General features: G+C 43.8%; 2 protein-coding genes and 1 long non-coding RNA gene across 7 annotated transcripts in view; 2 read left to right on the top strand and 1 right to left on the bottom strand.

Moving 5' to 3' along the window:
* Positions 1-4,977, bottom strand: part of UBTD1 (ubiquitin domain containing 1) — a 52,415-nt gene extending 47,438 nt beyond the window's left edge. For 2 of the 3 annotated variants that reach the window (XM_060126460.1, XM_060126461.1), the window contains exon 1: positions 4,544-4,756. In XM_060126460.1, coding sequence (XP_059982443.1) covers positions 4,544-4,613 — 70 coding nt within the window. In that variant the 5' untranslated portion in view covers positions 4,614-4,756. Of the gene's footprint in view, positions 1-4,543 lie in introns of all 3 variants that reach the window. The other variant, XM_060126462.1, reaches the window with a different exon arrangement.
* On the top strand, positions 3,550-4,037 carry LOC132507407 (uncharacterized). The gene is made up of 2 exons (XR_009536174.1): positions 3,550-3,669; positions 3,745-4,037. It is a non-coding gene; the product is annotated as an uncharacterized LOC132507407 (long non-coding RNA).
* A 473-nt stretch (positions 4,978-5,450) lies between the features above and the next one.
* The window catches only part of MMS19 (MMS19 homolog, cytosolic iron-sulfur assembly component), a 32,146-nt gene continuing 12,368 nt past the window's right edge, over positions 5,451-25,228 (top strand). Inside the window, exons 1-8 of one of the 3 annotated variants that reach the window (XM_060126895.1) lie at positions 5,451-5,583; positions 16,473-16,521; positions 18,502-18,602; positions 19,347-19,432; positions 19,827-19,901; positions 20,312-20,381; positions 20,764-20,892; positions 20,978-21,039. In XM_060126895.1, the coding sequence (XP_059982878.1) occupies positions 5,472-5,583; positions 16,473-16,521; positions 18,502-18,602; positions 19,347-19,432; positions 19,827-19,901; positions 20,312-20,381; positions 20,764-20,892; positions 20,978-21,039 (684 nt within the window). In that variant the 5' untranslated portion in view covers positions 5,451-5,471. Of the gene's footprint in view, positions 5,584-16,472; positions 16,522-17,906; positions 17,927-18,501; positions 18,603-19,346; positions 19,433-19,826; positions 19,902-20,311; positions 20,382-20,763; positions 20,893-20,977; positions 21,040-25,228 lie in introns of those variants that run through there. The other 2 variants (XM_060126893.1, XM_060126892.1) reach the window with 2 other exon arrangements.

Genomic DNA, 25,228 nt, shown 5'->3' with positions numbered 1-25,228 from the left:
GGGGGTGGGGTGGGCCTTCTTTCTGTTTTGGAAATGTTAAACTGAGAAGCCTTTTAGACATTAGGTGTGTTGAGCAGGCAGCAAAATATACAAGGCTGAAGCTGGAGAAACTGGGCTGAAATTATACATGTGGGAGTCACCAGCATATGTAATAATACAAAATTGTATGTATTATCATACCGGATTTCTATGTATGATCACACACACTTTGTATATTTACTGTCTGTGCCCCCCAAAACTATAAGCTCCATGTGGCTAAGGACCCTCTGTCTGTTCACAGCCAGCAACGTGCCTGGCACTCAGTAAATATTTACTGAGCAAATGGAGAAGTTGCCCAATTACTCCCTCAAGAATAGCCACAGCAGCCCACACAATGAGAAGTAGGCGCTCTTGCAACCACAGAGCCAAGCCCAGCCAGCCCAAAACAGGGCCCTGGGTCTGTCCACCCCGAGCTTGAGATTCCAGAACGTAAGTGGATATGCTTGGCACATCATAGATAGCTGGGTTTCAGCCCTGCCACATTCTCAAAGGGTGGAACTGGGCAAGACACCTGCCTGTTCTACCACCTCTATTTCTCCCCGGGATGGGCCTGGGAGGGGCTGCCTCACCCACTTCATGGGCAGAGATATCAGATCTATCCAGGGTATATGCATGGGTTGGTGGGAGCCCCCCAAAGGAGTAATTCCCCACGTATTCTCTGGAGCATGCAAAGACCACCCAGCACCTGAAGGGGAGAACTCAGACCTACTGAGAATGTATTAAGAGTAATAGGTTAAAAAAAAAGAGTGACAACCACAAATCTTGATGAGATGAGAGTACCGCCTAATCCTTCTAGCTCTTGGAAGACTCCCTGACCGGTAGGCCTTGTGTCTCTGCTTCACCCATCAAGTGACTAGGAAGACAGAACAAAGGCCAAAGAGTGACATAAGAATGCGTAAGATTTCAGCTCATTAACTTTCCAGTGTAGAACAGCTGCCTTTGTGAAGATGGTAAAAACAGCTCTAATGATCTGGTATAGCCCCCTCCCTTTCTGAGATATTGCAAGTGTGACCCAGAGAGGGTTAATGACTTGCCCAGGGTTACCCAGCTGCAGGCCTAGACCTAGAAGTCAGGTTTTAGCTCTCTGTTGAGGGTTTCTTCCCACTACGGCAGTGGTGAAGGAAAGATAAGAGTTATGGTGGGAGGCAGGGGGAGTTTTAGGCATTAGTCTTACAACATGAAACTATGTCCTTGTCAAAGGGTAAACTGCAGATGTCACAGGAATGCCAGGTGCATGCTGTGAAGTTAAGAAAGAGTCCGTCCCGGGCTTCCCTGGTGGCGCAGTAGTTAAGAATCCGTCTGCCAATGCAGGGGACATGGGTTCGGGCCCTGGTCCAGGAAGATCCCACATGTCGTGGAGCAACTAAGCCCGAGCGCCACAAATACTAAGCCTGCGCTCTAGAGCCCATGAGACACAACTACTGAGCCTGTGTGCTGCAACTACTGAAGCCCGTGTGCCTAGAGCCTGTGCTCCGCAACAAGAGAAGCCACCGCAATGAGAAGCCTGTGCATTGCAATGAAGAGTAGTCCCCACTCAATGCAACCAGAGAAAGCCCGCGTGCAGCCACGAAGACCCAACACAGCCAAAAATAAATATATAAATAAATTACTTAAAAGGAAAAAAAAAAGAGAGAGTCCATCCCTTACACCAAACTTGTCATCCTCCAGAGTTCCCCTTGGCTTTGGACTGTATGAATAAAGCTATTCATAGTAGGACCCACAGAAGTGAAATAAAGATACACTAACAGATTTTTTTTAAAATGCAGATATATACCTCAGTAAAACATTTAGGTGAAAATTTTATTTATTTATTTAATTTATTTTTAATTTTTTTTTTTTTTTGGCTGCGCCACATGGCTTGTGGAATCTTAGTTCCCCAACAGGGACTGAACCCAGGCCATGGCAGAGAAAGAGCCAAGTCCTAATCACTGGACTGCCAGGGAATTCAAGTGTAAGCCTTCTAAAATCAACAAATATTGAGTCCTTCCTCTGTACAAGTCATTGTGATAAGCGCCTAGTGTGTGTGTGTGTGTATGACTATATGAATGAGACAGAGAGACAGACACACACACACAAACACACACACACACACACACACACACACAAGGTCTTCAAGGCTTGCAGTGCAGTTGCTGATATGACTGTAACATCAAAGAAATGACTAATAATGTGGAGTAGATAATTGTTAAGTAAGTGGTATAATGGGACTGCAGGAGTTCTCAGAAAGAGCAATCATGTTTGCTGGGGGGTGGGGGGGACTTGTCAGGCAAGGTGCTTCCAGAAAGATAAGGGATTTGAGGTGGACCTTGAAGAGAAGAAAGGCTCTTGATAAGAAGGGGGAAAGGGCATGAGCAAACACAGGTGACATTAATGTCAAAGAAGAGAAAGAAATCACGCCTTAAAAGGTAGGACTGGACCAGATTTGAACAGCCTTGAAAGTTAAAGTTCTTGTAGGAGTGGGAGGGGCAGAAAGATTTCTGAACATAGAACTTACAGGATTCAGAACAGGTTAATTTAACAAATGCCTTCTGGGACACTACCATGTGCACGCACTGGATGAATAACTGAAGATGTATTTGCCTTTGGTGGGGAACTAACTTCAGTCTGGGAGATGAGTTGGTCTTGAGGTGACAAAGGGCAGGTTTGTAAGACCTGCTGAAGGAAGAACCAGCAGGGCCCAGAGAATGACTCCTCCAGGACATGGAGACAAAGACAGCAGAGAGAATTCTTCAAAGTATAAATTTAGGCAGCTGGAAGAATGGAAGAGTAAAGGGAAGCTAGTTGAGGAGGAGAGATGCAGAGCTGGTTTTAGAACTGTTGAACCTAAGGTTAACTACATCTGTGTCTAGTGGGCATTTAGATATATGAGTCTGGGGTTGGAGAGACAATAGTTGAAGATACAGCATAGGGCCTTCCCAATGGACGAGTTGGGGGGGCTGAGTAAGATTCCTCTGGGAGGGAACATGATGAGAGAAACAAACGGAATGTCAGACTGAACCATTGGCGTCCCACACTAGGAGGTGATGGCGGGCGGGAGTGATCAGAGAAAAAAACAATACCAAGGAGGGAAAAGTTGGGGGAGGTGTTGGAGTTTCAAATGGGAGAGGGTTGTCAACAATAAAAAATGCTACAAATCAACTATGTGGGCTGAGCACATAAATAATAAGTATTTGTTGAATAAGTGAATGAATGAAAGGAAGAAAGCCTTTGGATTTGAGAATCAACTTTCCTCAGTCAGAAGAATGGCCAGGGTTGCCCTGAGACAAGAGGACTTCAACGCTAAATTTTACATCGTCCTCCCTATAAACACATGTTGCTTCTTGCACAAGTCATCCTGTCCACCACACAGACATCCTTCCCTGCTTCCCCCATGTTTCCCCTCATCTTCTGTCCCAGTTTCCGGAACTCAAGCAACACAAACCTTCGGTGTCAAAGGAGACAGGAAACTCCAACTAGAGTTTCTACTTCATTAACAACTCTGCCTGTGGCTCCTCTTACATAAAGGGATATGTGGCAATTGAGTGGAACAGGAGACTGCATTCTAGCCCCAGCTGTACTACTGACTAGCTGTGTGGCTGGGGACAAGCTGCTCAACCTCTCTGGAGCTGGGCTTTTCATAGACAAGAGGAGGTAGGTCTATCTGGACTCTAGACAAGTTTCGAAGGTCTCTTTCAGCTCTAAAGTCTGCGATTTTATCATTCTCAGAAGGCCCTCGCAACACCCTCAGAGAAGGAAGTGAAGTGAGTACAAGACCCGGGGAAACGACCGCCAGACCTCTTACCCAGGCGAAGCGCCAGGATAGGAGGAGTGTACCCAGAAAGTGAGAAGGAGCTGCCGGCCCTCGCGGATCACCAGGGAGCAGATCCCATTCCCAAGGCTGGGAAGGATCCCAACAACCCGAGTGCGATTCCCACCCCGCACCCCACCTTTCCTAGACTCTCAGACGACCGGGAGGCTCTAAAAAGCCCTGCGGGAAAAATAAAGATTTCTTTCCCAGAGTCCTGCGCTGCTTTTGCAAGTCGGATTCCGGCAGACACGATCTGCATGCAGCCCGATAATGACACAGTCTTTGGAAGGAGCGACTGTTCTCGTTTCGCTCGCTCCGAGTTCTGGGGACGCCTGGCCGCCCGCGCCGTGCCCCGACGGGCGGGCGTCCGACCCCGGCACCGCTGACGGGCCAGCGGCGCCCCCGCCCGGGGCTCTCCTCCCCGCCGCCGGCCCAGCTGCGGTCTGCAAACATTTCCTGCCCCCGCCCCCACCCCCACCCGGAGCTTCCCAGTTGGAGCGAGTTGGGCTCGCAGCCGGGTCAGCGCTCGCGGTTGCCCCAACTCGGCTCCCCCGGCCCGCGGGGCTGGACAGGGGGACCCCGTCTGGCTCCGGAGCAGCCATCGGGGAAACCCAGGCGCCAGGAGCCGTGGGAGGTCGCTCGGGAAGCCCAAGTCTCGGGCAAGAAGGAGGACAACTGGCGGGGCGCCGACGACCCTGCTCCCTTCCCTGTCGTTACCTGCTCGCTTGCGGGGGTGTCCTGGGGCGGTCGGCCTCTCCCGGCGCTGTCTCCCCACGCAGTTGCCCATGCTGGCTCCTCAGCCGGGCCCCATGCACCGGAGGCGGCGGGGTGGTCGGCTGCTCCGCGCTCCTGCCCCGGACGGCGGCGTCCCGGGTCAACGGCTCCTGCCGCCCGGCATCCGGCGCTCCCCAATCTCCCCCGGGGGCGTGCTCTACCCGTGCACCGGCTTCGCCACAAACTTTGCGGGCGAGGGGAGAGAGGGAGGTGGCCGACTACCCAGCACAGTCCCAGGTGGCCGGGCCAGGGGGGCCCGCGACGGTGCCCGGCCGGAGACCAGCTCCGCTGGAGGGGCGGAGAGAGGGGGCGGGCACCGCCGCAGCTACTCCCGGTTCGCTCGGGGCTCCCAGCTGGGGCCGGCCCCCCGGAGCCTGTCACTCACCTGCCTAACCCCGCCCCAGCCCGGCCCCGCTCCCTGCCATCCGCTCTCGGTGCCCGCGCCGGCGGCACCGCCCCCCCAGGTGCGCATGTGACCGACGACACCGCCCCCTTGGGCCGGCCTTGTTTTCTCATTGGCTTCCCCCAGGGTGCGTACCGCCCCTCGGCCCCACCCAGCCAGGTGCCCGCCCCACCGCCCGTCTCCCAGGGAGCTGGGCTGGGAATTATTCGCCCTCAAAGGCCCCCGGCTGCGTGCCCATCAGCTGCCCTCCCTTCCTGAGCCACCGCCCCGACTCCAGGCCCCGCCCCTTGGGGAGGGACCGTCCCATCCCTCCCTGGAACTGCCGGGCCTGGAGCCGGCAGGCACGTAATCCAGAGAGAGCCCCGCCCCCTCATCTTTCGCCACGCAATTGGCTCAGGAGGCGCGTGCGCGGAGAGGCCCGTCCCGTGCCACCTCCCACTTCCCCTCCCACGGTTTCCAGTTCGCGTCATGGCCGCCGCCGCCGCTCTGGAGGCGGTGGCGCCTACGGGCGCCCTGTGGGGCCTCGTGCAAGACTTCGTCATGGGTCAGCAGGAGGGCCCCGCTGACCAAGTGGCTGCAGGTACGGCCGACGGCGCCGCACGGCTTCCGCTTGGGGGCCTCCAGGAGGGAGCGGCCTCAGCACAGGCGCCGGGAGGGAAGGGAGTGAGGGACAGCGGTGACTTTGAGAGATTAGTCCGGGGCTGGTTGTGAGCACCGCGTGCTTAAGAGCCATAACAAATTGCGAGTCGCTTGCAGTCTTCCTTAAAGCGCCCTTACGCCCCTTGTCTCGGTTTATAGCCATCCTGTGCGCCGGCCGGGGTTAGGAGATTAATTACCATTTCACAGATGAGGAAACAGGCCCAGCGAGGGCAAGAGACTCTCAGATCAGGCCGGGGGGGGAGCTGGGACTCGGACCCAGTTCCTGCAGTTCAGAATCACGGGCTCACGCCGCAAAAGCACGTTGTTTTTAGGAAGTTGACGTGACAAGAAGCATCTTCAGCGGCATCAGCTCCAGTCGCGTGGCATGCTGGGAGTGGCCGGGCGGCCGGATATCTGACTGGCTGTAGTTGGAGAGAGGAGGAGAGAAAGCAGTCTAGGGGGAGTTTGAGAAGTTCTGCGTATCTTCCTTAAGGCTTTCCCTCCGTTTCTTGGTAAAGTTCTTGATTAATTTGCTTTGTGACTTTTTAACGTGGAGTTTGTTTTTATCTTTTCCCCAGAACTCCACTTTCCTGCTTTTGATCAGTTTAGGGATCTCTTAGTTCTGACAGCTTATCTAAGATTTGAATAAAACAAATTACAGATTTCATTGGAATTCTGAGACTTTCCACTCTTTTAGAAAAAAAAATCTAAAAAGTTATTGAATGTTAGGAGGCCTTCAGACCTTGTGTTTAAGTAATAGAATACAAAATAATCTTGTCAGCACAGATGCTTTTTGTCTCTATTTTTGGAAATTTTGCGTGTTTGGGGAGAAGTAAAGGATACATTTCTCTTGAAAATTGAACATATTCACTGTTAGAATATGTGAGAAATGAATAATGTGAATCTGCCAGAAGTATAATACTTTGATCCTTAGCAATATTTCAATTTAATTTAATCCTTCCACCATTATTGAACACATTATTCTTGAAACACGATGCAAAGTAATAGGGATATAAATACAAATTACGCTAGATGTGTGCCTGCCAGGGACTTATAATATGGTGGGAGAGACTGCCATGCAAACGGATAGTACACCATGAAAAGGTCTGTAAGAGGTATGTGCAGGGTGACATGGAAGCACCAAGGAGCAAATAAATGCCTGATGTAGCCTTTCCACTAAGTTAACTTCTTACAGCTTTGTGCAGTATAGTGTGTCGTCAGTGCTTATGATTAACAACTACAGTGTATTATCAATGTCATTTTTCCCCATGTTTTATTATGAAAATTTTCAAACATACAGCAAAGTCTAAGTAATTTTTTCATAAGAAAAACACACATACACCCACGACCTAGATTCTACCATTAACATTTTAATATAATTTGCTTTATCATGTATCTATCTGTCATTTAAATTGCAGATAGCAGTACACTTCCCTCTAACTGCTTTGGTATGTATATCATTGACTAGGGTTTGTTTATAGTTTAATACAAATTTTGGTGTAAAATTTGTATTCAATGAAGTGTACAAATCTTAAGCATACATTCACTGATTTTGAAAAATGCTTATACCTACCCACTATCAAGATAAAGAACATTACTATAAAAAGTGTTATTTGTAACTTTTTTCACATTTATACATTATGAACACAGTAATTTAGGGTTCTTCAAATTCAGAACACACTTGAGAAGTCAGCATGAATAAAGACCGCCAAGTTCTTATAAATATTTTTGTAGAATTTATATTTTTTGAAAAAAAAGTGGCCTAAACTGTTGTCTAGTTTAAATTTAGCTCAGCTAAGACTGTAACACTAGCCCTGTTGTAATTTAGCTCTCCTGATTAGGAAAGGAGGTTGGTAATAACAGATAACTAACAGAGGGGTAATAACAGATAAGGTTGAAAAGGTTTGGTGGGGTTGGATGATGCCTAACCTTGGATTCTAAACAGAGGGATTTAAATGACCTATTGTAGGTAATTGGGATCAATGTAGATCCTTGAGCAAGGGAGTCATATAGTGAAGATGAATTTGAGAAGGATTAAATTGGTATTCTCAATCTTAGATCACAGCCTTAGTTAGGGTTGTTGAAGGCTGACAGAGTTTTAAAGCATCCCCAGAAAGAATAAGATGTGCTTTCTAATCCTCCAGCCTAAATCAAGCTTCATTAGTGCTGAAGGGACCAGCTTTCTATTCAGCCACTCATAGCCGCAGCCTCTCCTACAAATTGTAACTGCAGAAGGAACGTCCTGTGATCACAAAGGCAGCTACCACCAACTTTGTTTTGCACCTGGGTTCCTGATGAGAGTAGGTGTCAGATGTAAAGGTGCAAATGATGGAAGAGAAATGACCTGGCAGCCTAAGAGTTAAAGGCTGCTCAGCCAGGCATTCAATGGCTACCACTCCCCTCCTGGATCTTTAGTTCCAGACAGCCAGTTGATTTGCTGTTCCCCTGATTGCTTTGCTTCCCAGATCCCTCCACTGGCTCCATCTAATTAAAGTTAGGCCTGGGATTAAAGGCCCAGTTTGAGTGCTCACTGCCTGCCCCCAAGTGTCTCCTGATTACTCCAGCCAGACATCATCTCACAGTTCAGAATCTCTGTGGTACTTATTTCTCAACCACTCATACTTATTTGCAGACTGTTTAGTAGCTACTTCTGTACACATCTCTGCATCCTACCTGCCTGTTTCTACCACCATAGTCTCCTGGAGACTAGCATAAGTAGGTGGTATAAATGAATGGAATAAAAGATGCTGAAGGAAGAATCTGGAATTTGAGACCTAATTAGTTATAGGGCTTGGAGGAGAGGGAGGACTCTAAGATGACCTCAAGCTTTTGAGCCTGAAGATGAGCAAAAGAAAAGTACTATGTCCAAAAATTGGGAAGGGAGCTGATTTTGAACATGTTGGATTTATAGGTGATGGATATAAATTTTCTTCCTCTTGGTTATTTGGATTTGCCTTCATTTCAGTCTTTATTGTATTCTCCTACATTTGTAATTCCACGAGGAGACCACTATTCTTGAAACCAGAAAACTGTTAAAGAAAAGTAAAATATAGTTCTGAGAAATGTCTGTGGCATTCTCAGCAGAAAGGGCATTTTGAGAGCTTGATTGGAACTGAGTCCTGATTGGGAATTTTCTCTCTCCTGTTCCTTCACATCCTCCCCCCTCTCCCCTTCCCCCTTGGCTGCTACTCCAGATTCTCAAGAGGCTGCAACTCCATCAGACAGAGGTCTGATTGTGCATTCTATGTCAGTGCTCATATAAATACTCCTTTGACGACTCCTCAGTGCCCCACACGGACTGGTGCCCTGCTGAGGAAAGAGTGGGTATTTAGCAGGTGCTAGTAGGTCATTTTTAGAGAACAGATCTTGGACACATTGGAAAAACTTAGCCAACCTATATAGGGAAAGGAACTTACATTTATTTTTCTTATGCCAGTGAGACTACCCCTAGGAAAATTAACTTTTTATTAGCTTCTTTCATCCCTAGAGTCCAAGTGCATAATTAACAGTACTTCCAGGTATTTTTCATTTGGAAGAACTTTTATTGTTAAGAGAACTAATCACTTAAAGTTAGTGATGGACGGTCCCATACACCCAAGAATTTTACTCCTTTCCTATGTTACCCCAGGCTCTGTTTATATCACTGTGGTAACACTGAACTTGTTGTTCTTTGATTGTTTTAAGTGTCTTTCTGCCCCAACAGACTGGGCTCCTTAAAAGCTCCCTGTCTATATTTCTCTCTCCAGTCCTAACACAGTAATTGATTTATAATAGGTATTCAATAAATGTTGAATGGATAAATGAAACCAAATGTACATGACAATTTTTTTAAAGAATGATTCAAGGAACGTGTAAGAGGGAGTAATTCTGTTTTGGGAATCAAGGAAGGCTTCACAGAAGAGTTGCCATTTGAGCTGGGTCTTGAGGAGTTGAAGTTCCTCAGACTGACAAGGGCAGGAAAGAGGCATTCCAAACCAAGGGAATGTGTTTCCAGGCTTAAGGATATGGAAGAGCTTGACATGTTGAGATTTCATGTGACTGAATGATAGGAGTTATGATCAAAGGTGAGGCTGGAGGGGATTGAGGGCTAAATCGTGAATGACATCAAGCCAAGGAGTCAGGTCTTAGGCAATGAGGGGCAAAGGGAGATTGGTGAGCAGGGAAGTAATTGTGCATTTTAGATAGATTAGGGATGGATCAGAAGGCTTTTTTTTTTAATTGAGATAAAATTCACCACTGTAACCATTTTAAGTGTACAAATAAGTGGTTTTTAGTATATTCACAATGTTCTACAACTACCACCACTATCTAAAAATTACAGAACCTTTTCATTACACTAAAAAGTTGAAGGCTATTTTGACAGCTGTCCCTGTATAGTCTGGTTATAAGGGATGAAAAGGAAAAGATGAAAATTTGAAAGACGTTCTAAGATAAGGCTCAACAGAACTAGAATAAGATGTTAGATTTATTTACCTTTGTGAAAACATCTTCAAAATACTGATTCTAGTTCTTTGCCACCTTATTTGCCATTTTCCTTACTCTTATTTACTGTTGCAATAGCTTTATTATTTCTTCATTTTTTCCTAATTTTGTATGACTTTTGTACTTCACTTTTATGTTTGTGCTGCATTAATTCAAGATGGATTCTTTGTGAAAGTATGAAGACTAAAGGGCTTTGCCAGGAGAATTCACCCATATACTGGGATTCAAGAAATCACATGCAAATGGATGTTTCTTTGTAATTGTAAAACAGCCAGTTTCATAATGATGTATACTGAATGCTGAAGAACTCTTTTTCATTTATAAAATTTGAGGCAACCTATATCAGTGAGATTGACTAGTAGAGAGTGTGAGGGAAACTTTCTCTGGTGGTAGAAATATTCTATATCTTGATTGGGGTGTTGGTTACTCTGGGTATACTTTTGTTAAAACTAATCAAATTATATGTTCACTGTGCATTCCACTGTATGTAAATTATACCTCAATTTTTTTTTAATGGAAAAATTAGAGGTGACTGAGTGAGGCCTAATAGTCAGGTACTTTGTCTTAACAGCACTTGAGGTACTTCCAAAGAGAGTCCCTAGCCCAGCATACACAGAGGACTTTGATGGTGTTGCTGAAGAAGGATGGTTCAGTTCAGTAACAGTTATCAGTCCCCTATGGCTTCCTATGTGCTAACAGCCTTGTGGCCGCTACTGAAATTATTTTTTAGATGGGTTTTTCAGCAGAGTTTCCTGGGTTCTGTCCAGGAGGTTCCAGAAAAGTACCCTTTTCCACCCTCCCAAATGGTGCAACTTTGTAACCCAGAAATGGGTATCTCTCTTCAGTACTGACGTTAAGGAATTGGGTGTAGAACAACTGATAGTGCCTTGGTTTGTCCTTTTAGTCTAGCTGCTGCCCCTTCCCCCACCCCACAGCTTGCGCATTTTTCCCTTTGGCTCTTTCTCAGGAGCAGGGGCAGCACTGGGCCTTCCACATCCTGGCACGAGTAAGGCTAAGAGTGCCTGATGTCTAAATTGGTGCCAGTCACGAGCTATGAATCCCAACTAGAGCACTCGCTTCCTCAGTCAGATCGGACTTCTTACTCTAGTACCAGATTGCGCCTCAGCTCAGTTCACAGCTACTGTTCAGAGACCACAGACTTAAGGGGGACTGGAAGTTTAGGAGTTTTCTCAAGCCTGTTTTTCACCTAGCCAAAGTCTGGTGTTGTCGAGAGCTGACTAATTAGGTCTTGCATTTATAAGTAGGTGGGTTGGGGACCCAGAACAGGCTGCGAAAGTAATTCCCTGATTGCCACACCTTATTGAGCTAAAACCCCTCTATGTTAATCAAACGCTTAGGAAGATGGCTAACCTTTGCTCTTTGTTTCTCCTTTGAAAATTTATCCCAAGATGATTCTGTTAGATCTATGTGAATTACCATTGTGCTGCTAAAATTGCATTTTCAAAAATAAGTAATACACTCACATGGTGCAACATTCAAAAGGTGCAAAAGGATACACAGTGAGAAGTCTCCTTTCCATCCCAAGATGGCATGCAGACTGTGACAAATGAGTTTACTATATTACTAGTGTATGATACATCCTTGCTAAAGGGGGTGGGGGGAAAAGCTGATCTAAGTGACTTTGGAAAACAATATTTTGTCTGGAGACTATAAGGCTAAAGAGAAAACTGTACATAAATATTGTACTCTGCTTATAAATTTGTTTCTCACAGAGGCTGACAATTCTGAAAGTAGTTTATTAGCTACACTAGTGTTGAAAAGAATAATAAATGGTATAATAGATAATGGGAACCAGGTTTCTCACTGTCAGAGAAATAAATTACAAATAAGCAAGGGGGAAGGCTAGAACGAACCCTGTGGCACTAGATTAGAGAGGAGACTAATATGATCTTATGTTTAGTTTAATATATATGGGTAGATACAAACATAATGATAATATGTGTGTATACGTGGGTTAGAATACGTACATATATTTCCCAGCTCTCTCTGCTGAGGAGGGCCCAGAAGCAGTGACACCCCAATAGCAATGAGCACAGTTACACCCAGATCTTGATTTTTAATACCATTCTCCAATAAAAGGAACCAGGGCTTCTTGGAGAAAAGGCTGATTCAAGGGTTGGGTCAGGGAAGTTACAAGATGACCCTGTAGTATTTTGTAGTGCCAGAAAGTAAGAAAGCACTTAAAAAAATAAAAGGATGGGGCATGGCAAAGGGACACTGGTGCCAACCTAAAAAAGCTCCCCATGGCCAAAGATAGAAAATTTGAGCAACAAAATAACCTAGTATTGGGGCTTCCCTGGTGGCGCAGTGGTTGAGAGTCCGCCTGCCGATGCAGGGGACACGGGTTCGCACCCCGGTCCGGGAAGATCCCACATGCCGCGGAGCGGGTAGGCCCGTGAGCCATGGCCGCTGAGCCTGCGCGTCCGGAGCCTGTGCTCCGCAGCGGGAGAGGCCACAACAGTGAGAGGCCCGCGCACCGCAAAAAAAAACAAAAAAACACCTAGTATTGGATTATAACCCAAGGAATAAAATAAATATACATGAGCTTATGCTGATGTAAACAACTGAATAAATGAAGAAAAGAGAAGAGATGAATCTTCCTTAGAATAACTCCAAATAACATAGATAGATAAATACTCTCCTTCTAGGAAATGAAGCTTAATCTCCTGTTTCCCCTTAACTGTGGACTGGACTTAGTGACTCCCTTCCAAAGGAAAGAGTGTGGGAAAAGAAAAAATAGTAACAGTATGTATGGTGCAGAGACCTGCTGACACTACCTTAACCAAGTGATCAAAGTTAAAATCACCAGTGATAAGTCATGTTGATATACTGTACCTATGATATGATGTGATGAGAAAGGCACTTCACCTCTATGCTATTCTTTCTCCAAATCCATAACCCCAGGCTAAACATGAGGAAAACATCAAAGAAACCCATATCAAGGGACATTCTATAAAGTAATTCTTTTAAAATACCAAGGTCATGAAAAGCAAGGAAGACTGAGAAACTTTCACAGACTAGAGGAGACTAAGGATTCATGATGGCTAGTTGCAATGTGGTGTCCTTAATTGGATCCTGAAACAGGAAAATTACATTAGTGGAAAAACTGGTAAAATCTGAATAAAGTCTAGAGTTTAATTAAAAGTAATATACAAATGCTAATCTCTGTTAGTTTCGACAGATATACTATGTAAGATGGTAACATTCAGGGAAACTGGGCGAGGGGTATACAGGAACTCTATACTGTCTTTACAACCTTTTTTTAAATCTAAAATTATTCCAAAGTGTAAAACATTTTTTTAAGTCTACCTCTCAATCCCCAGCTACCCGTCTCCCTCCCTAGAGACAACCAGTGTTACTAATTCGTTTCATCTTCTAGAGATATAAATAAATACAAATAGAAATAATTCTCCCTCCCTTTAAAAACAATGCTATGCACATACTATATACTATTTATGTACACTCTATTTATGTTCTGCTTTTAAATCTTTTCCCACTATCAGTATAAATATACAGGTTCCTCAGTCTTTTTTCAATTTTTTTCCTAAGTAGTTACAGAGAATTCCATTGTGGATGTACTATAACTTATTTAACTTTTCTTTTTTTAAAAATTTTATTTATGTATTGTTTATATAGCAGGTTCTTATTAGTTATCTATTTTATACATATTAGTGTATACATGTCAATCCCAATCTCCCAATTCATCCCACCGCCACCACCACCACCCTCCCCGCCACTTTCCCCCCTTGGTGTCCATAGGTTTGTTCTCTACATCTGTGTCTCTATTTCTACCTTGCAAACTGGTTCATCTGTACCATTTTTCTAGATTCCACATATATGCGTCAATATATGACATTTGTTTTTCTCTTTCTGACTTACTTCACTCTGTAGTCTCTAGGTCCATCCTCCTCTCTACAGATGACCCAATTTCGTTCCTTTCTATGGCTGAGTAATATTGCATTGTATATATGTGCCACATCTTTATCCATTCATCTGTCAATGGACACTTAGGTTGCTTCCATGTCCCAGCCATTTGTTGTTTGCAGTCATTTGCTATTATAAATCATTCTGAAATGAAAAAACTTGTACATGCATTATTTTGCACTTTTACAAGTATATAGGATAAATTCTGAGAAGATTCCCTGGATTAAAGCCTACGTACATTTGTAATTTAAAAAGTATTTTCAAATTGCCTTCCATAGGGACTTCTCTGGTGGTCCAGTGGTTAAGACCCGCGCTTCCACTGCAGGGGGCGCAGGTTCGACCCCTAGTCAAGCAGTTAAAATCCTCCATACCCCACAGGCGCGGCCAAAAAAAAGGGGGGGGGTGCTCCATAAAAGGGCAGTACCAATTTTTACTCCACCTACAGTGTTTAAGAGTGCCTTCATTCCACGCACCATCACCAAACATAAGCGTGATACAAAATGTTTGATCTTTGCCAGTCTAGTATGTTAAAAACCAACGTTTTGGGGAGTTGAATTTGCATTCCTGTTGTTAATATGGTTGAGCATCTTTTAAAATTGGTTGTTGGTCTTTTTTCTCAATGACTTGTAGAAGTGCTTTTTATATTGGTAAAATAGCCCTTTGTTATAAGAATTGCAAATATTTTTTCCCAGTTTGTCTTATGATGTTTGTTTTTGCCTTGCAGAAAATCCAATTTTTTTTTTTAATGTAGCTGATTTTAACCAATCTTTTCTTTTATGGCTAAATATAACTATGTTATACTTAGAAATGTTCTCGTGTGTTTTTTTCTTTAATCCATTTGATATTTACTTTGGTGAAAGATTCGGAGCCATTGGTTTGTTTGTTTGTTTGTTTCAAATATTTACCCAATCATGCCAACACCATTTATTGAATAGTCTGTTTTTCATTAATTGAAATATGATTTTTAAAATCATATTCTCATGTATTTGTGTCTCTTTCTGGATTTGCTATTCTATTTCTGTACCATTGATTTCTTTGAATATGAACTCATACTACACTGGTTATATTTTGTTTTTTACTTTTATTATGGAAAACATAAAGTATATTCAAAACTATACAGTATTTTATGGGCTTCCCTGGTGGCGCAGTGGTTAAGAGTCCGCCTGCCGATGCAGGGGACACGGGTTCGTGCCCGGGTCTGGGAAGATCCCACATGCCACGGAGCAGCTGGGCCTATGAGCCACGACCGCTGAGCCTGCACGTCCGGAGCCTGTGCTCTGCAACGGGAGAGGCCACAACAGTGAGAGGCCCGCGTACCGCCAAAAAAACAAAAACAAAAAACTATACAGTATTTTAATTACTGTGACTTTATAACAATCTTTTACTATCTGGAAGAACTGCCTTCCCTCCCTCCCTCATTGCTCTTTTTCAGAATTTGCCTAATTATGTATTATTTTTAACACACTAACTTTCTCAGTGGTTCTTTAAAGTTTTCACCATTCAGATATTCACATTTATATATATATATATATTTTTTTTTTTTTTTTTTTCTTGCCTGCGTTGGGTCTTTGTTGCTGCTTGCAGGTTTTCTGTAGTTGCAGTGAGCAGGGGCTACTCTTCGTTGCAGTGCGTGGGCTTCTCATTGTGGTGGCTTCTCTTGTTGTGGAGCACAGGCTCTAGGCGCGTGGGCTACAGTAGTTGCAGCACGTGGGCTCAGTAGTTGTGGCACGCAGGCCATAGAGCGCACGGGCTTCAGTAGTTTTGGCGCATGGGCTCAGTAGTTGTGGCTCTCAGGCTCTAGAGTGCAGGCTCAGTAGTTGTGGCACACGGGTTCAGTTGCTCCACGGCATGTGGGATCTTCCCGGAGCAGGGATTGAACTTGTGTCCCCTGCATTGGCAGGCAGATTCTTAACCACTGAGCCACCAGAGAAGTCCCCAGATATTCACATTTTTTGTTAGGTTTATATCTAGGTATTTTTCTCTCTCTTTCTCTCTTTTTTAATTTTTATTTGTTTCTATTGTAAATAGGCTCTTTTTTCCTTTATATAATTTTTCAGGCTATTGTATGTGTGTATGTGAAAGTTCTTAATTTCATATTAATTTTGTACCTAGCCACCCTAATGAATTATTTTGTTTGTAGTATTTTTTTCATTTATTTCTCTTGGATTTTCTAGATAAACAGTTACCTGCAAATGATATATTGACTTTCTTTTCAATTTTTATACTTGGAGCTGCATACTTGAAGTGTTACAGAAATGCTTTTCATGTAGGAGAGGCTCTTGGCAAGCATGGTGGGCCCCATGGTGTAAGACCTAGGGTAGGCAAAAACATTGGTAATTAGAGCCATTGAACCCTGGGATGGAATTTTTATTTTTTCAGATTTCTTTTTCTTCTTTCCTTTAGATGTGAAATCTGGAAGCTATACGGTGTTACAAGTGGTGGAAGCCCTTGGGTAAGAGCCTCTGCTCTAGAATACCAGTCTCCAGCCCTGGCGCTGCACTCTGAAAAGTTATTTTGTCCTGAATTTCTCCTACTGTAGCCCAACACCCTCCTCCCCCTCCCATATCAGTACCTCAGGTTAAGCCAGTGTTTCTCCTGAAAAATGATTCTTGCCACCTGACTGAGGCCCCTAAGGAAGTGTTGGGAACACCGCCTGTGGGTCACATTAGCTCCTGGGTCAGCCCACAGGTTTAGGCTGAGATGGGTGGTTGAAAGCCATCAACTGTTAGTTAATTAGAGCTGGGATTCCTCTTCTGCTTCTTTAGACCCACCCTCCCCAATAGGATTCTAGTCAGCCTACATCTGACTCAGACCTGCTGTGAGCCCAGCCTGGGGAGTGGTCAAGAGGCTGACCTTGCACCAGGTTCCCCACTATAGGAAAAGGCTTGGAAAAACAGCTGGAAGACCAGTGTTACCACCAGATATTCCAAGCTCCAGAGGAACTATATGCTTGTAGTCTAATGTCTGCTTTCCTCATATTTCATACTTGGTAGACCATTTAAATTGACATTTAAATTAGTGAAGGTTGTTAACTGTCATGGCTAGCATGTCTTCTAAAACAGAAAAAACTAGAAAATTGGGGAGAGGGTGGGGGAGTAAGGTCACTATTATGCATTTTTCCCACATAAGAGACCTTTTGGCCTTTCTCCTCATGTTGTGGCCTTGGTCCATTTTTTTTTAAATAACAGCTTTATCGAGATACAATTTATGTATCATAAAGTTCACCATTTTAAAGTGTGTATTCACAGATTTGTACGACCCTTATCACAGTCAGTTTTAAGACATTTTCATCACCCCAAAGAGAAACCCCACGCCCATTAGCAATCACTCCCCATTCCTTTCTCTTCCTAGCCCCTGGCAACCACTAATCTACTCTGTCTCTGTGGATTTGCCTATGCTGAAAATTTCACATAAATGGAATTATACAGTAATATGTAACCTTTGTGATTGGCTCCTTTCACTTAGCATAATGTTTTCAAAGTTCATCCCTGTTGTAGCATGTATCAGTACTTCATTTCTTGCTGAACAATATTCTGTTATATGGGTATACCACATTTTGTTTAACCATTCATCAGTTGAGGGATATCTGAGTTGTTTCCGCATTTTGGCTATTATGAATAATGCTGCTATGAGCATTTGTGTGCCTTGGTCCATTTTTAAATGCACAGTTTTCTACTTCTACCTTTCTATAAGTTCCTGTCCTAAGGATCCTGTCAAAAGTGAGCTTCTTTTTACCCCATTACCCCTAGCTATAGATACTCTTAACCTTGAGATTTCATTCATGTATCCTGGCCAGTTCTCCTTCAGAAGTCTTCTACCTCCTGCATTTACTTAGATTCCTTCTGGTATGTCTAAATGTGAGTTGTTTTGATGATAAATCACCTCCTTGTTGCTTCAGCCTAGGTCCTCCCATATCAATAATCCTAAATAGTTAAAACCTTTACTCTGACCATCTTACTTTGTAAACTTCCAATTATAAAGACGATATGGTCCCTAAGACTTCCAGTTATGGTCTTCCAGTTATAAAGACGATATGGTCCCTAAGACTATAGTGGTTGCTTTAACAGTGATATATTTATTCTCCTCCTGTTTTGGTAGAAGCTGCAGCTGCCAGTCATCTCTTGAGCCCTGTGGTTAGCTGCTAAGCTCTGTTTCAGAGGAATGTCACAGTTGTATGAGAAGGAGTAAGCCCCATGCCCAGTCAGTGCCTGGAGATGGACACTTCTGTTGGCTGTGGTGTCACGTATGCCTCTAATGATGCCAGGTCAATCTGGGGATTGGCCTTAGTGTTGTCTGTAATGCTAAGCACCTCCAGAATACCTTCCTGGGCTGGCTTCCATGCCCAGGGGGTGAGTGTGACTAATTGCAAAATATTTACTTCAAAAGTTTGAACTGGGTAATGTCAGGCTGTCTCTATCTTACTTTACCCCAGGTCCTCTCTAGAGAATCCAGAACCCCGAACTCGGGCACGAGGAATCCAGCTCTTGTCACAGGTGCTACTGCAGTGTCACTCCTTGCTCCTGGAGAAGGAAGGTACTGGCATCGCTAGTAGGAGTGCTGAGCCAAGGCCTTGTCTATTCAAGCCAACTTTACAGGGAGGGAGGGAGGACATAAGTTATCTGTGAACTCTTAATTCAGGGTCTTCATTCCTCACTGGTATATGTGGCAGAGAAGATAAGAATTGAGACACAAGACACATGGATTTCAAATGTAGCCTTAGACAGTATTTTTCAGTATATCTTCCCCTCTTTGTAAAATGGACAAAGTAGTGTTTCATAGATGGAGTGGAAAAGTAATGAAATATCAAAGTGTTTTGAAGTCCTGAGGAAAAAAGCCAACAACTTATTTATCTTCTATAAAGCTTTATTAGCATCTAGCCATGCCCATTTATTTACCTATTGTGTATGCTGCTTTTATGTTACAGTGGCCCAGTTGAGTAGTTTTGACATACTATGTCCTACAAGCCTAAAATATTTACTGTCTGGCCCTTTGAGAAAATTTGCCAACCCAAGTTCTGTAGAAAGGCAGTTCTCGGCTTGAGAATGGGTTTGATTGTGACCCAGTGAGAATGGATAATAAAAGATGTTCACCTATTTTCCTGACAGATCAAGGAAGTCACCCTCAAATGGGAGGGCTTGGGACATATCTCTCAGTGAAGGAGAAAATTTGTAGTGAAGCCCAAGCAGGAACAGCCCTTATAAACTTTGGGAAGGAGCAAAGCCGGTGGGCCCTACTCCAGCCTGTGTAAACTAACGGCTGAATTTCTGGTCTGTGCAGTGGTACACTTGATCCTATTCTATGAGAACCGGCTGAAGGACCATCATCTTGTGATCCCGTCTGTCCTGCAGGGTTTGAGGGCACTTGTGAGTTCTTTTTTGTATTACATACCATGTTTGCAGGAACCTATTTCCAGTGAATTCTCTCCTTCCCCTTAGAGGGTGAGACTTCAAGTGCTTCAAAGCAGATACCCAGATGTGGAACTAAACTAGTCTCAGCCAGCTCCACTTCTGTTTTTAGTTTGTAGAGTAAAAGTATCCTTTGGGGACTGTAATTCAAAGCCAAACTGGAAGGAGCTGCAGAGACCTAATCAACTTGAGAAAAGGGACCATGTATCTATCTCACTGTTAGCACTTCTTCCCAAACCTGGATGTTGTGATTCCCACTGTAGCTAAATAGCCCTGTTTTAGGCTTGTGTCTTGAAGGCTGTGCTAGAATTCCCAGAATTCCCTCTGTGCTCACACTTCTCTTCTCCCCCAGAGCCTGTGTGTGGCCCTGCCCCCAGGGCTGGCTGTCTCCGTGCTTAAAGCCATCTTCCAGGAGGTCCACGTACAGGTGAGTGATAACAGTCACCTTGGTATTCTCCTCTATCTCCCAGCCATTGACATAACTAGAATTAGATGGCAAAAAAAATTGCCTTCTAAGTTCTGAACTCTTTCAGGTCTTTGACCATGTTCACATGCTATCCCTTGCTACTGTATAAGGAGAGCGAGGCATGCCATTATGTCTGACCTGTGTCCTCTTACACTTAAAGTAAGGCATACAGCAGACAGGTTTTGGTTATCGGTTCCACTGCTGGACTGCTGGGCAATAGCCGTATCCTTTCTCTACATTTCCTCTGAGGTTCATCTTATACTGGTGTAAAGAGCACTGTCCACTTAGAGATTGTGAAGCAGGAAGTAGTTTTGTCAGCTGAGGTATTCTTTGGGCACTTTCTTTACTTACTTCCTGTCTCTCCTACCAAGTCCCTGCCACAGGTGGACCGACACACAGTCTACAGTATCATCACCAACTTCATGCGAACCCGGGAAGAAGGTAAGAGGCAGGGCTCTCTGGAAAATCTGAAAAGTGAGCACATCCTTTTTTTCCCCCATTACCAGGACTCATTTTAGCCCAGGGGTGATATAGAAGAGCCAGTACTTTGAGAGGATGATAAAGGGAAACTGGGAGCCACTCACTCCCCAGGAAAGTAAAGAAACGGTGGAGTTTGAGCTGATGTTTTAAATTCTTACCTCTGTAACAATTATGTATTGTTGCACATCTTCTCTTCACTGAGAACTCTCTTGGAATAGGAAAACAGAAAGGGCCTGCTCTGGTAGGCAGGAAAGTCAGTGATAGCAGAGGGAGAACACAGGCCAGAAGAAAGCCCAGCTTTCTATCCCACGGGACAGTAATGATCTTGTTCTCTCCTCCGCAGAGCTGAAGGGCCTAGGAGCTGATTTCACCTTTGGCTTCATCCAGGTGATGGATGGGGAAAAGGATCCCCGTAATCTTCTGGTGGCCTTCCGCATCGTCCATGACCTCATCTCCAGAGACTATAGCCTGGGTACACCCTTGTAGCCTTGAATTAGCTGGTTGGGGCTTGTCAGATGAGAGGCTTATAAGTCCTCATTCTTTTTCTGTTGCCTTAGGACCCTTTGTGGAGGAGTTGTTTGAAGTGACATCCTGTTACTTCCCTATTGATTTTACCCCTGTAAGTAGTACCTTTCATTCATTCACTCATTCAAATATTTGTCCAATGTCTGTTATGTGCCAGGCCCAGTTCTAGGCCCTGAGGGTGCAGCGGTGAACAAAAGAAACAATCCCTGCCCTCAAGAACTTAACATTTTAGTAAACTGGGAAGTGGAAAAACATTTGCCATGGGAGGAAGGGTTCAATTCGGCAGGTATTTGGGAGAGTCCTTAACAAAGTATGTAGTGCTTCGAACTACAGGATTGTATAACATGATTCATGTCCTTGAAAGTTGAAACATTTAAGTAACAGTAAGAGATTGTGGACCAAAACAAGTGGTGTTATAATTGTTCAAAGAAGACAGAGTTTAGTGTGAGCTAGAGTAAGCAGGAACTGACTTCACAGATAAGATAGGATTTCTGTTGGTTTCTGAAGGATGTGTAGGATATGATCCTGGATTCTGAGGGTGCATCTCAGGCAGTAGAAACAAATTGACTAAACAAAGACGACACAGTTGAGCACAGTGTGTACAGGAGGTGTTTGCTCTGATGCCCTCGGACTTTCCTCCCACTCTGCATCTTGATTTTCCTTCTTTTTCCAAATACTCAGGGTCTCATCACTATATGGGTACGCATGGGTATGTGTACTGCAAGCATTAGTGATTTGAAAAAAATGAAAGGAGTTATACCACAGCATACCAAACTACATTGGAGCATTGACTCTCAGTGCCTTTAAAGATACACAGCCATTTTTGCCATAGGGAATTTCTTAACCAGCTTATTCTAGTTGACATCAATTGCTTGGGACCACCTCTCTGATATTCTTTTCATCTCTTTTGTAATCAGTATCACTGTTTCTTCTCAGAAGAACTTAAGCCTTTTAAATAGGGACACCTGGCTTTTAGTGTAACAATTTATGTTAGAAATATTCTTTATGGTCTTACCAATCTGTTTTGGCCATTTGCCATCCTCATAGTGGATCACATCAGTATAAGTGATGGTTCCTATCCTGTGTGTAGGGGTCAGCAAACTTTTTCTGTTAGGGCCAGATAGTTACTATTTTAGACTTTGCAGGCCATATGGTCTCTGTTGAAGCTCCTCACCTCTGCTGTTCTAGCACAGAAACGGCCATAGACACTGGAATGTGGTACAGTGGCTATATTGCAATAAAACTTTATTTATGGACACGGAAATTTAAATTTCATATCATTTTCTTGTGTCACAAGATACTATTCTTTTGATTTTTTTTCAACGACTTAAAAATGTAAAAACCATTCTTAACTTGGCCATACAGTCTTAACTGGTTGCTTCCTACTCTTAATGCAGAGTAGATAATCTTCCTTTACCATCATCTAGGGATTCCTTTGTCTTTTCTCTTGGATCGGATCTCTTATCTCCTGGGTTTATGTACTTCCTATTTTATAGTTTACTCCCTCATTTTGGTGGTGCACATCCCTTATTAGCTTCCCCAGTGTGTAAAAAGAGTGAAACATTTAGATTTTTGTAAATCTAGAATGTCTTCATTCTTTCCTCCCACTTATTGACAATATGGGTATGAAATTGAAGGCATTGCTACATTTACCTCGAATTTTCAGTTGCTGTGAAGAAGTCTAAATTCTTTTTGATTTGCAAAACTTTATGGTCACTTTTTTTCCTCTTTTCTGGAAGCTTTTAAGTTTTGATTATTTTCCCCCAATATATTGAAAATTCACAATTATGTGCCTTAGTACGGGTCTGCTTTCATGCATTGTATTGGGTACTTGGTAGGTCCCATCAATCTGGAAACTCATGTCCTTCAGTCCTGGGAAATTTTCTTGCATTCTTTCTTTGATGATTTCTTTCCCTCTGTTTTCTCTGTTCCTTCCTTTTGGAACTCCTATCAGTCTTCTGTTAGACCTCTGAATCTCCTACTTTTCTTTCATATTTCTTACCTCTCCCTTTTTGTTAGTTTATAAGAAAATTCTACAGTTTTATCTTTTCTGTCAGTCAAAGTCCAGGCATGAAAACAGAAACCACTTTGGTATTTAAAACAGAAATAATTTAATGCAGGAAATTGTTTTTACAAGTTATGGGAAAGCTGAGAAGCCAAACGGGATAGTGAGGCAACCTATCAATAGCAGGAAGCCATTATCACCCCTAGGCTGGAGGGACAAAGGGAAGAGTTGATGTTACTGGACCTCAGGGGCTGAGAGTATGACAAAAACATAGGCCTATCAGTAGAAGCTGGAGCCATGGAGGAGATGCTGCCAATGCTCAAAGCGCCCACTAAATTGGAGAAATGGGAAGAAATGCCCTGGGTTTTCCTTTCCTTCTGACCTGCATTCTTCTACAAGTGCTTCCCGTTGGCTGAACCCAGGCCATTATGGGAGCCTGGGAAATGTAGCCTGCAGTGGTCAGCCCAAGGAATGGCTCTGAGGGCAGAAAGGCCCAGGACTAGCACATCTCCCATTAACCCCTTCTATTGATTTTGTTTCTCATTTCTGCTCTCATGCTTTGAATTTCCCAGGACCTTTTTTTTTTAATTAATTTTTATTGGAGTATGGTTGTTTTACAATGTTGTGTTAGCCTCCACCGCACAACAAAATGAATCAGCCGTACACATACAGATATCCCCTTCCCTTTTGGACTTCCCTCCCATTTAGTTTACCACAATGCATTAGGTAGAGTTCCCTGTGCTATACAGTATGTTCCCATCAGTTGTCTATTTTATACATAGTATCAATAATATATATGTGTCAATCCAGTCTCCCAATTCCTCCCACCCCACCCCTTTCCCCCTTTGTATCCATACATTTGTTCTCAACATCTGTGTCTCTATATCTGCTTTGCAAATAAGATCATCTATACCATTTTTCTAAATTCCACATATATGCGTTATTATACGATATTTGCTTTTCTCTTTCTGACTTACTTCACTCTGTATGACACTCTCTAGGTCCATCCACGTCTCTACAAATGACCCAATTTCATTCCTTTTTATGGCTGAGTAATATTCCTTTGTATATATGTACCACATCTTCTTTATCCATTTTCCCAGGGCCTTTTATTGTCATTTTTGATGATCTCTTGAACATCTTTTGTTTTGTTTTTTTAAATATTTATTTATTTGGCTGTGCTGGATCTTAGTCACAGCATGCAAGATCTTTGTTGCCACATGCGGGATCTTTAGTTGCACCATGCAGGATCTTTTAGTTGTGGCATGCAGGCTCTTAGTTGCGGCATGCAGGATCTCGTTCCCTGACCAGGGATCGAACCCAGGCCCCCTGCATTGGGAGCTTGGAGTCTTAACTGCTGGACCACCAAGTTAAGACTGGTGGTCTTTTTTTCTTTAGCATTTTGTTCTTATTTAATCCATGAATGAATTACGTTCTTACTGTTTTTGAAAACTCTCCCCACATATGTGGTCTTTGTTTCCTCCAAGTTTTTTTTTTTGTTTTTGGTCTCTATTTCCAGGTTAGAGGCTTTCTTCAGATATCTGGTAATCCTTGGGAGTTTGCACATGTTTCAAAGTGAGAATTATAAAGTTGAGTGGGAGCTCTGAGCACAGGGAATGGGCTGGCTGAGGATGAACTTCCCTGTATAGTGGCTTACATGGACAGCTTGGGAACCCCCAGTGTATTCTTCCTCTTGGGCTAGTCAGGTTCTTCTAGAAAAAGACCTTAGATCAGCCTAGAGGGAGAAGTCTGGCTACAAGCAAATAGGGCTGGAAGGGGTTGGAAAGTCTCAATTCTCAAAACTGTATCACTTAGACTTTTTTTTTTTTTTCCTGCCGTGCCGTTCCCCAATCAGGGGTTGAACCCGGGCCCTGGTAGTGAAAGCACTGAGTCCTAACTACTGGACCACCGGGAATTCCCACTTAGACCTCTTTTGATTCAGCACCCAGGCCCTCAGCTGCACCTATGTCTCTAAGACTAGACCTCTGTCTTACCCTCTCTAAAGAATTAAACCTCCAGATTCTACTGCAGCTAGGGAGGACCTGAGAAGCAATCTTGGAGGTCAGATTGCTTCTCGAACCCCACTCCCAATTCCAAAGGTACCTGGTACTTCTGGTTGCGAAGCCTTTTGAGGAGACCGGTGTATATGGGGAGTTACTCAGCATTCCCCAAGCCTACTGAGGATTCTGTTGTCTTGGCTCTGCTAAGTCATTTTCTTCTTATCCATCTGCTTTTCACCTTCTACAGTTTTGTTGCTAACATCCCTTATCCTGTTCTC

The sequence above is a fragment of the Lagenorhynchus albirostris genome, chromosome 16 (genome assembly GCF_949774975.1).
Source record: "Lagenorhynchus albirostris chromosome 16, mLagAlb1.1, whole genome shotgun sequence".
NCBI lineage: Eukaryota > Metazoa > Chordata > Mammalia > Artiodactyla > Delphinidae > Lagenorhynchus > Lagenorhynchus albirostris.
The sequence above is the reverse complement of the archived record's forward strand: the minus strand, read 5'-3'. Positions and strand labels throughout refer to the sequence as shown.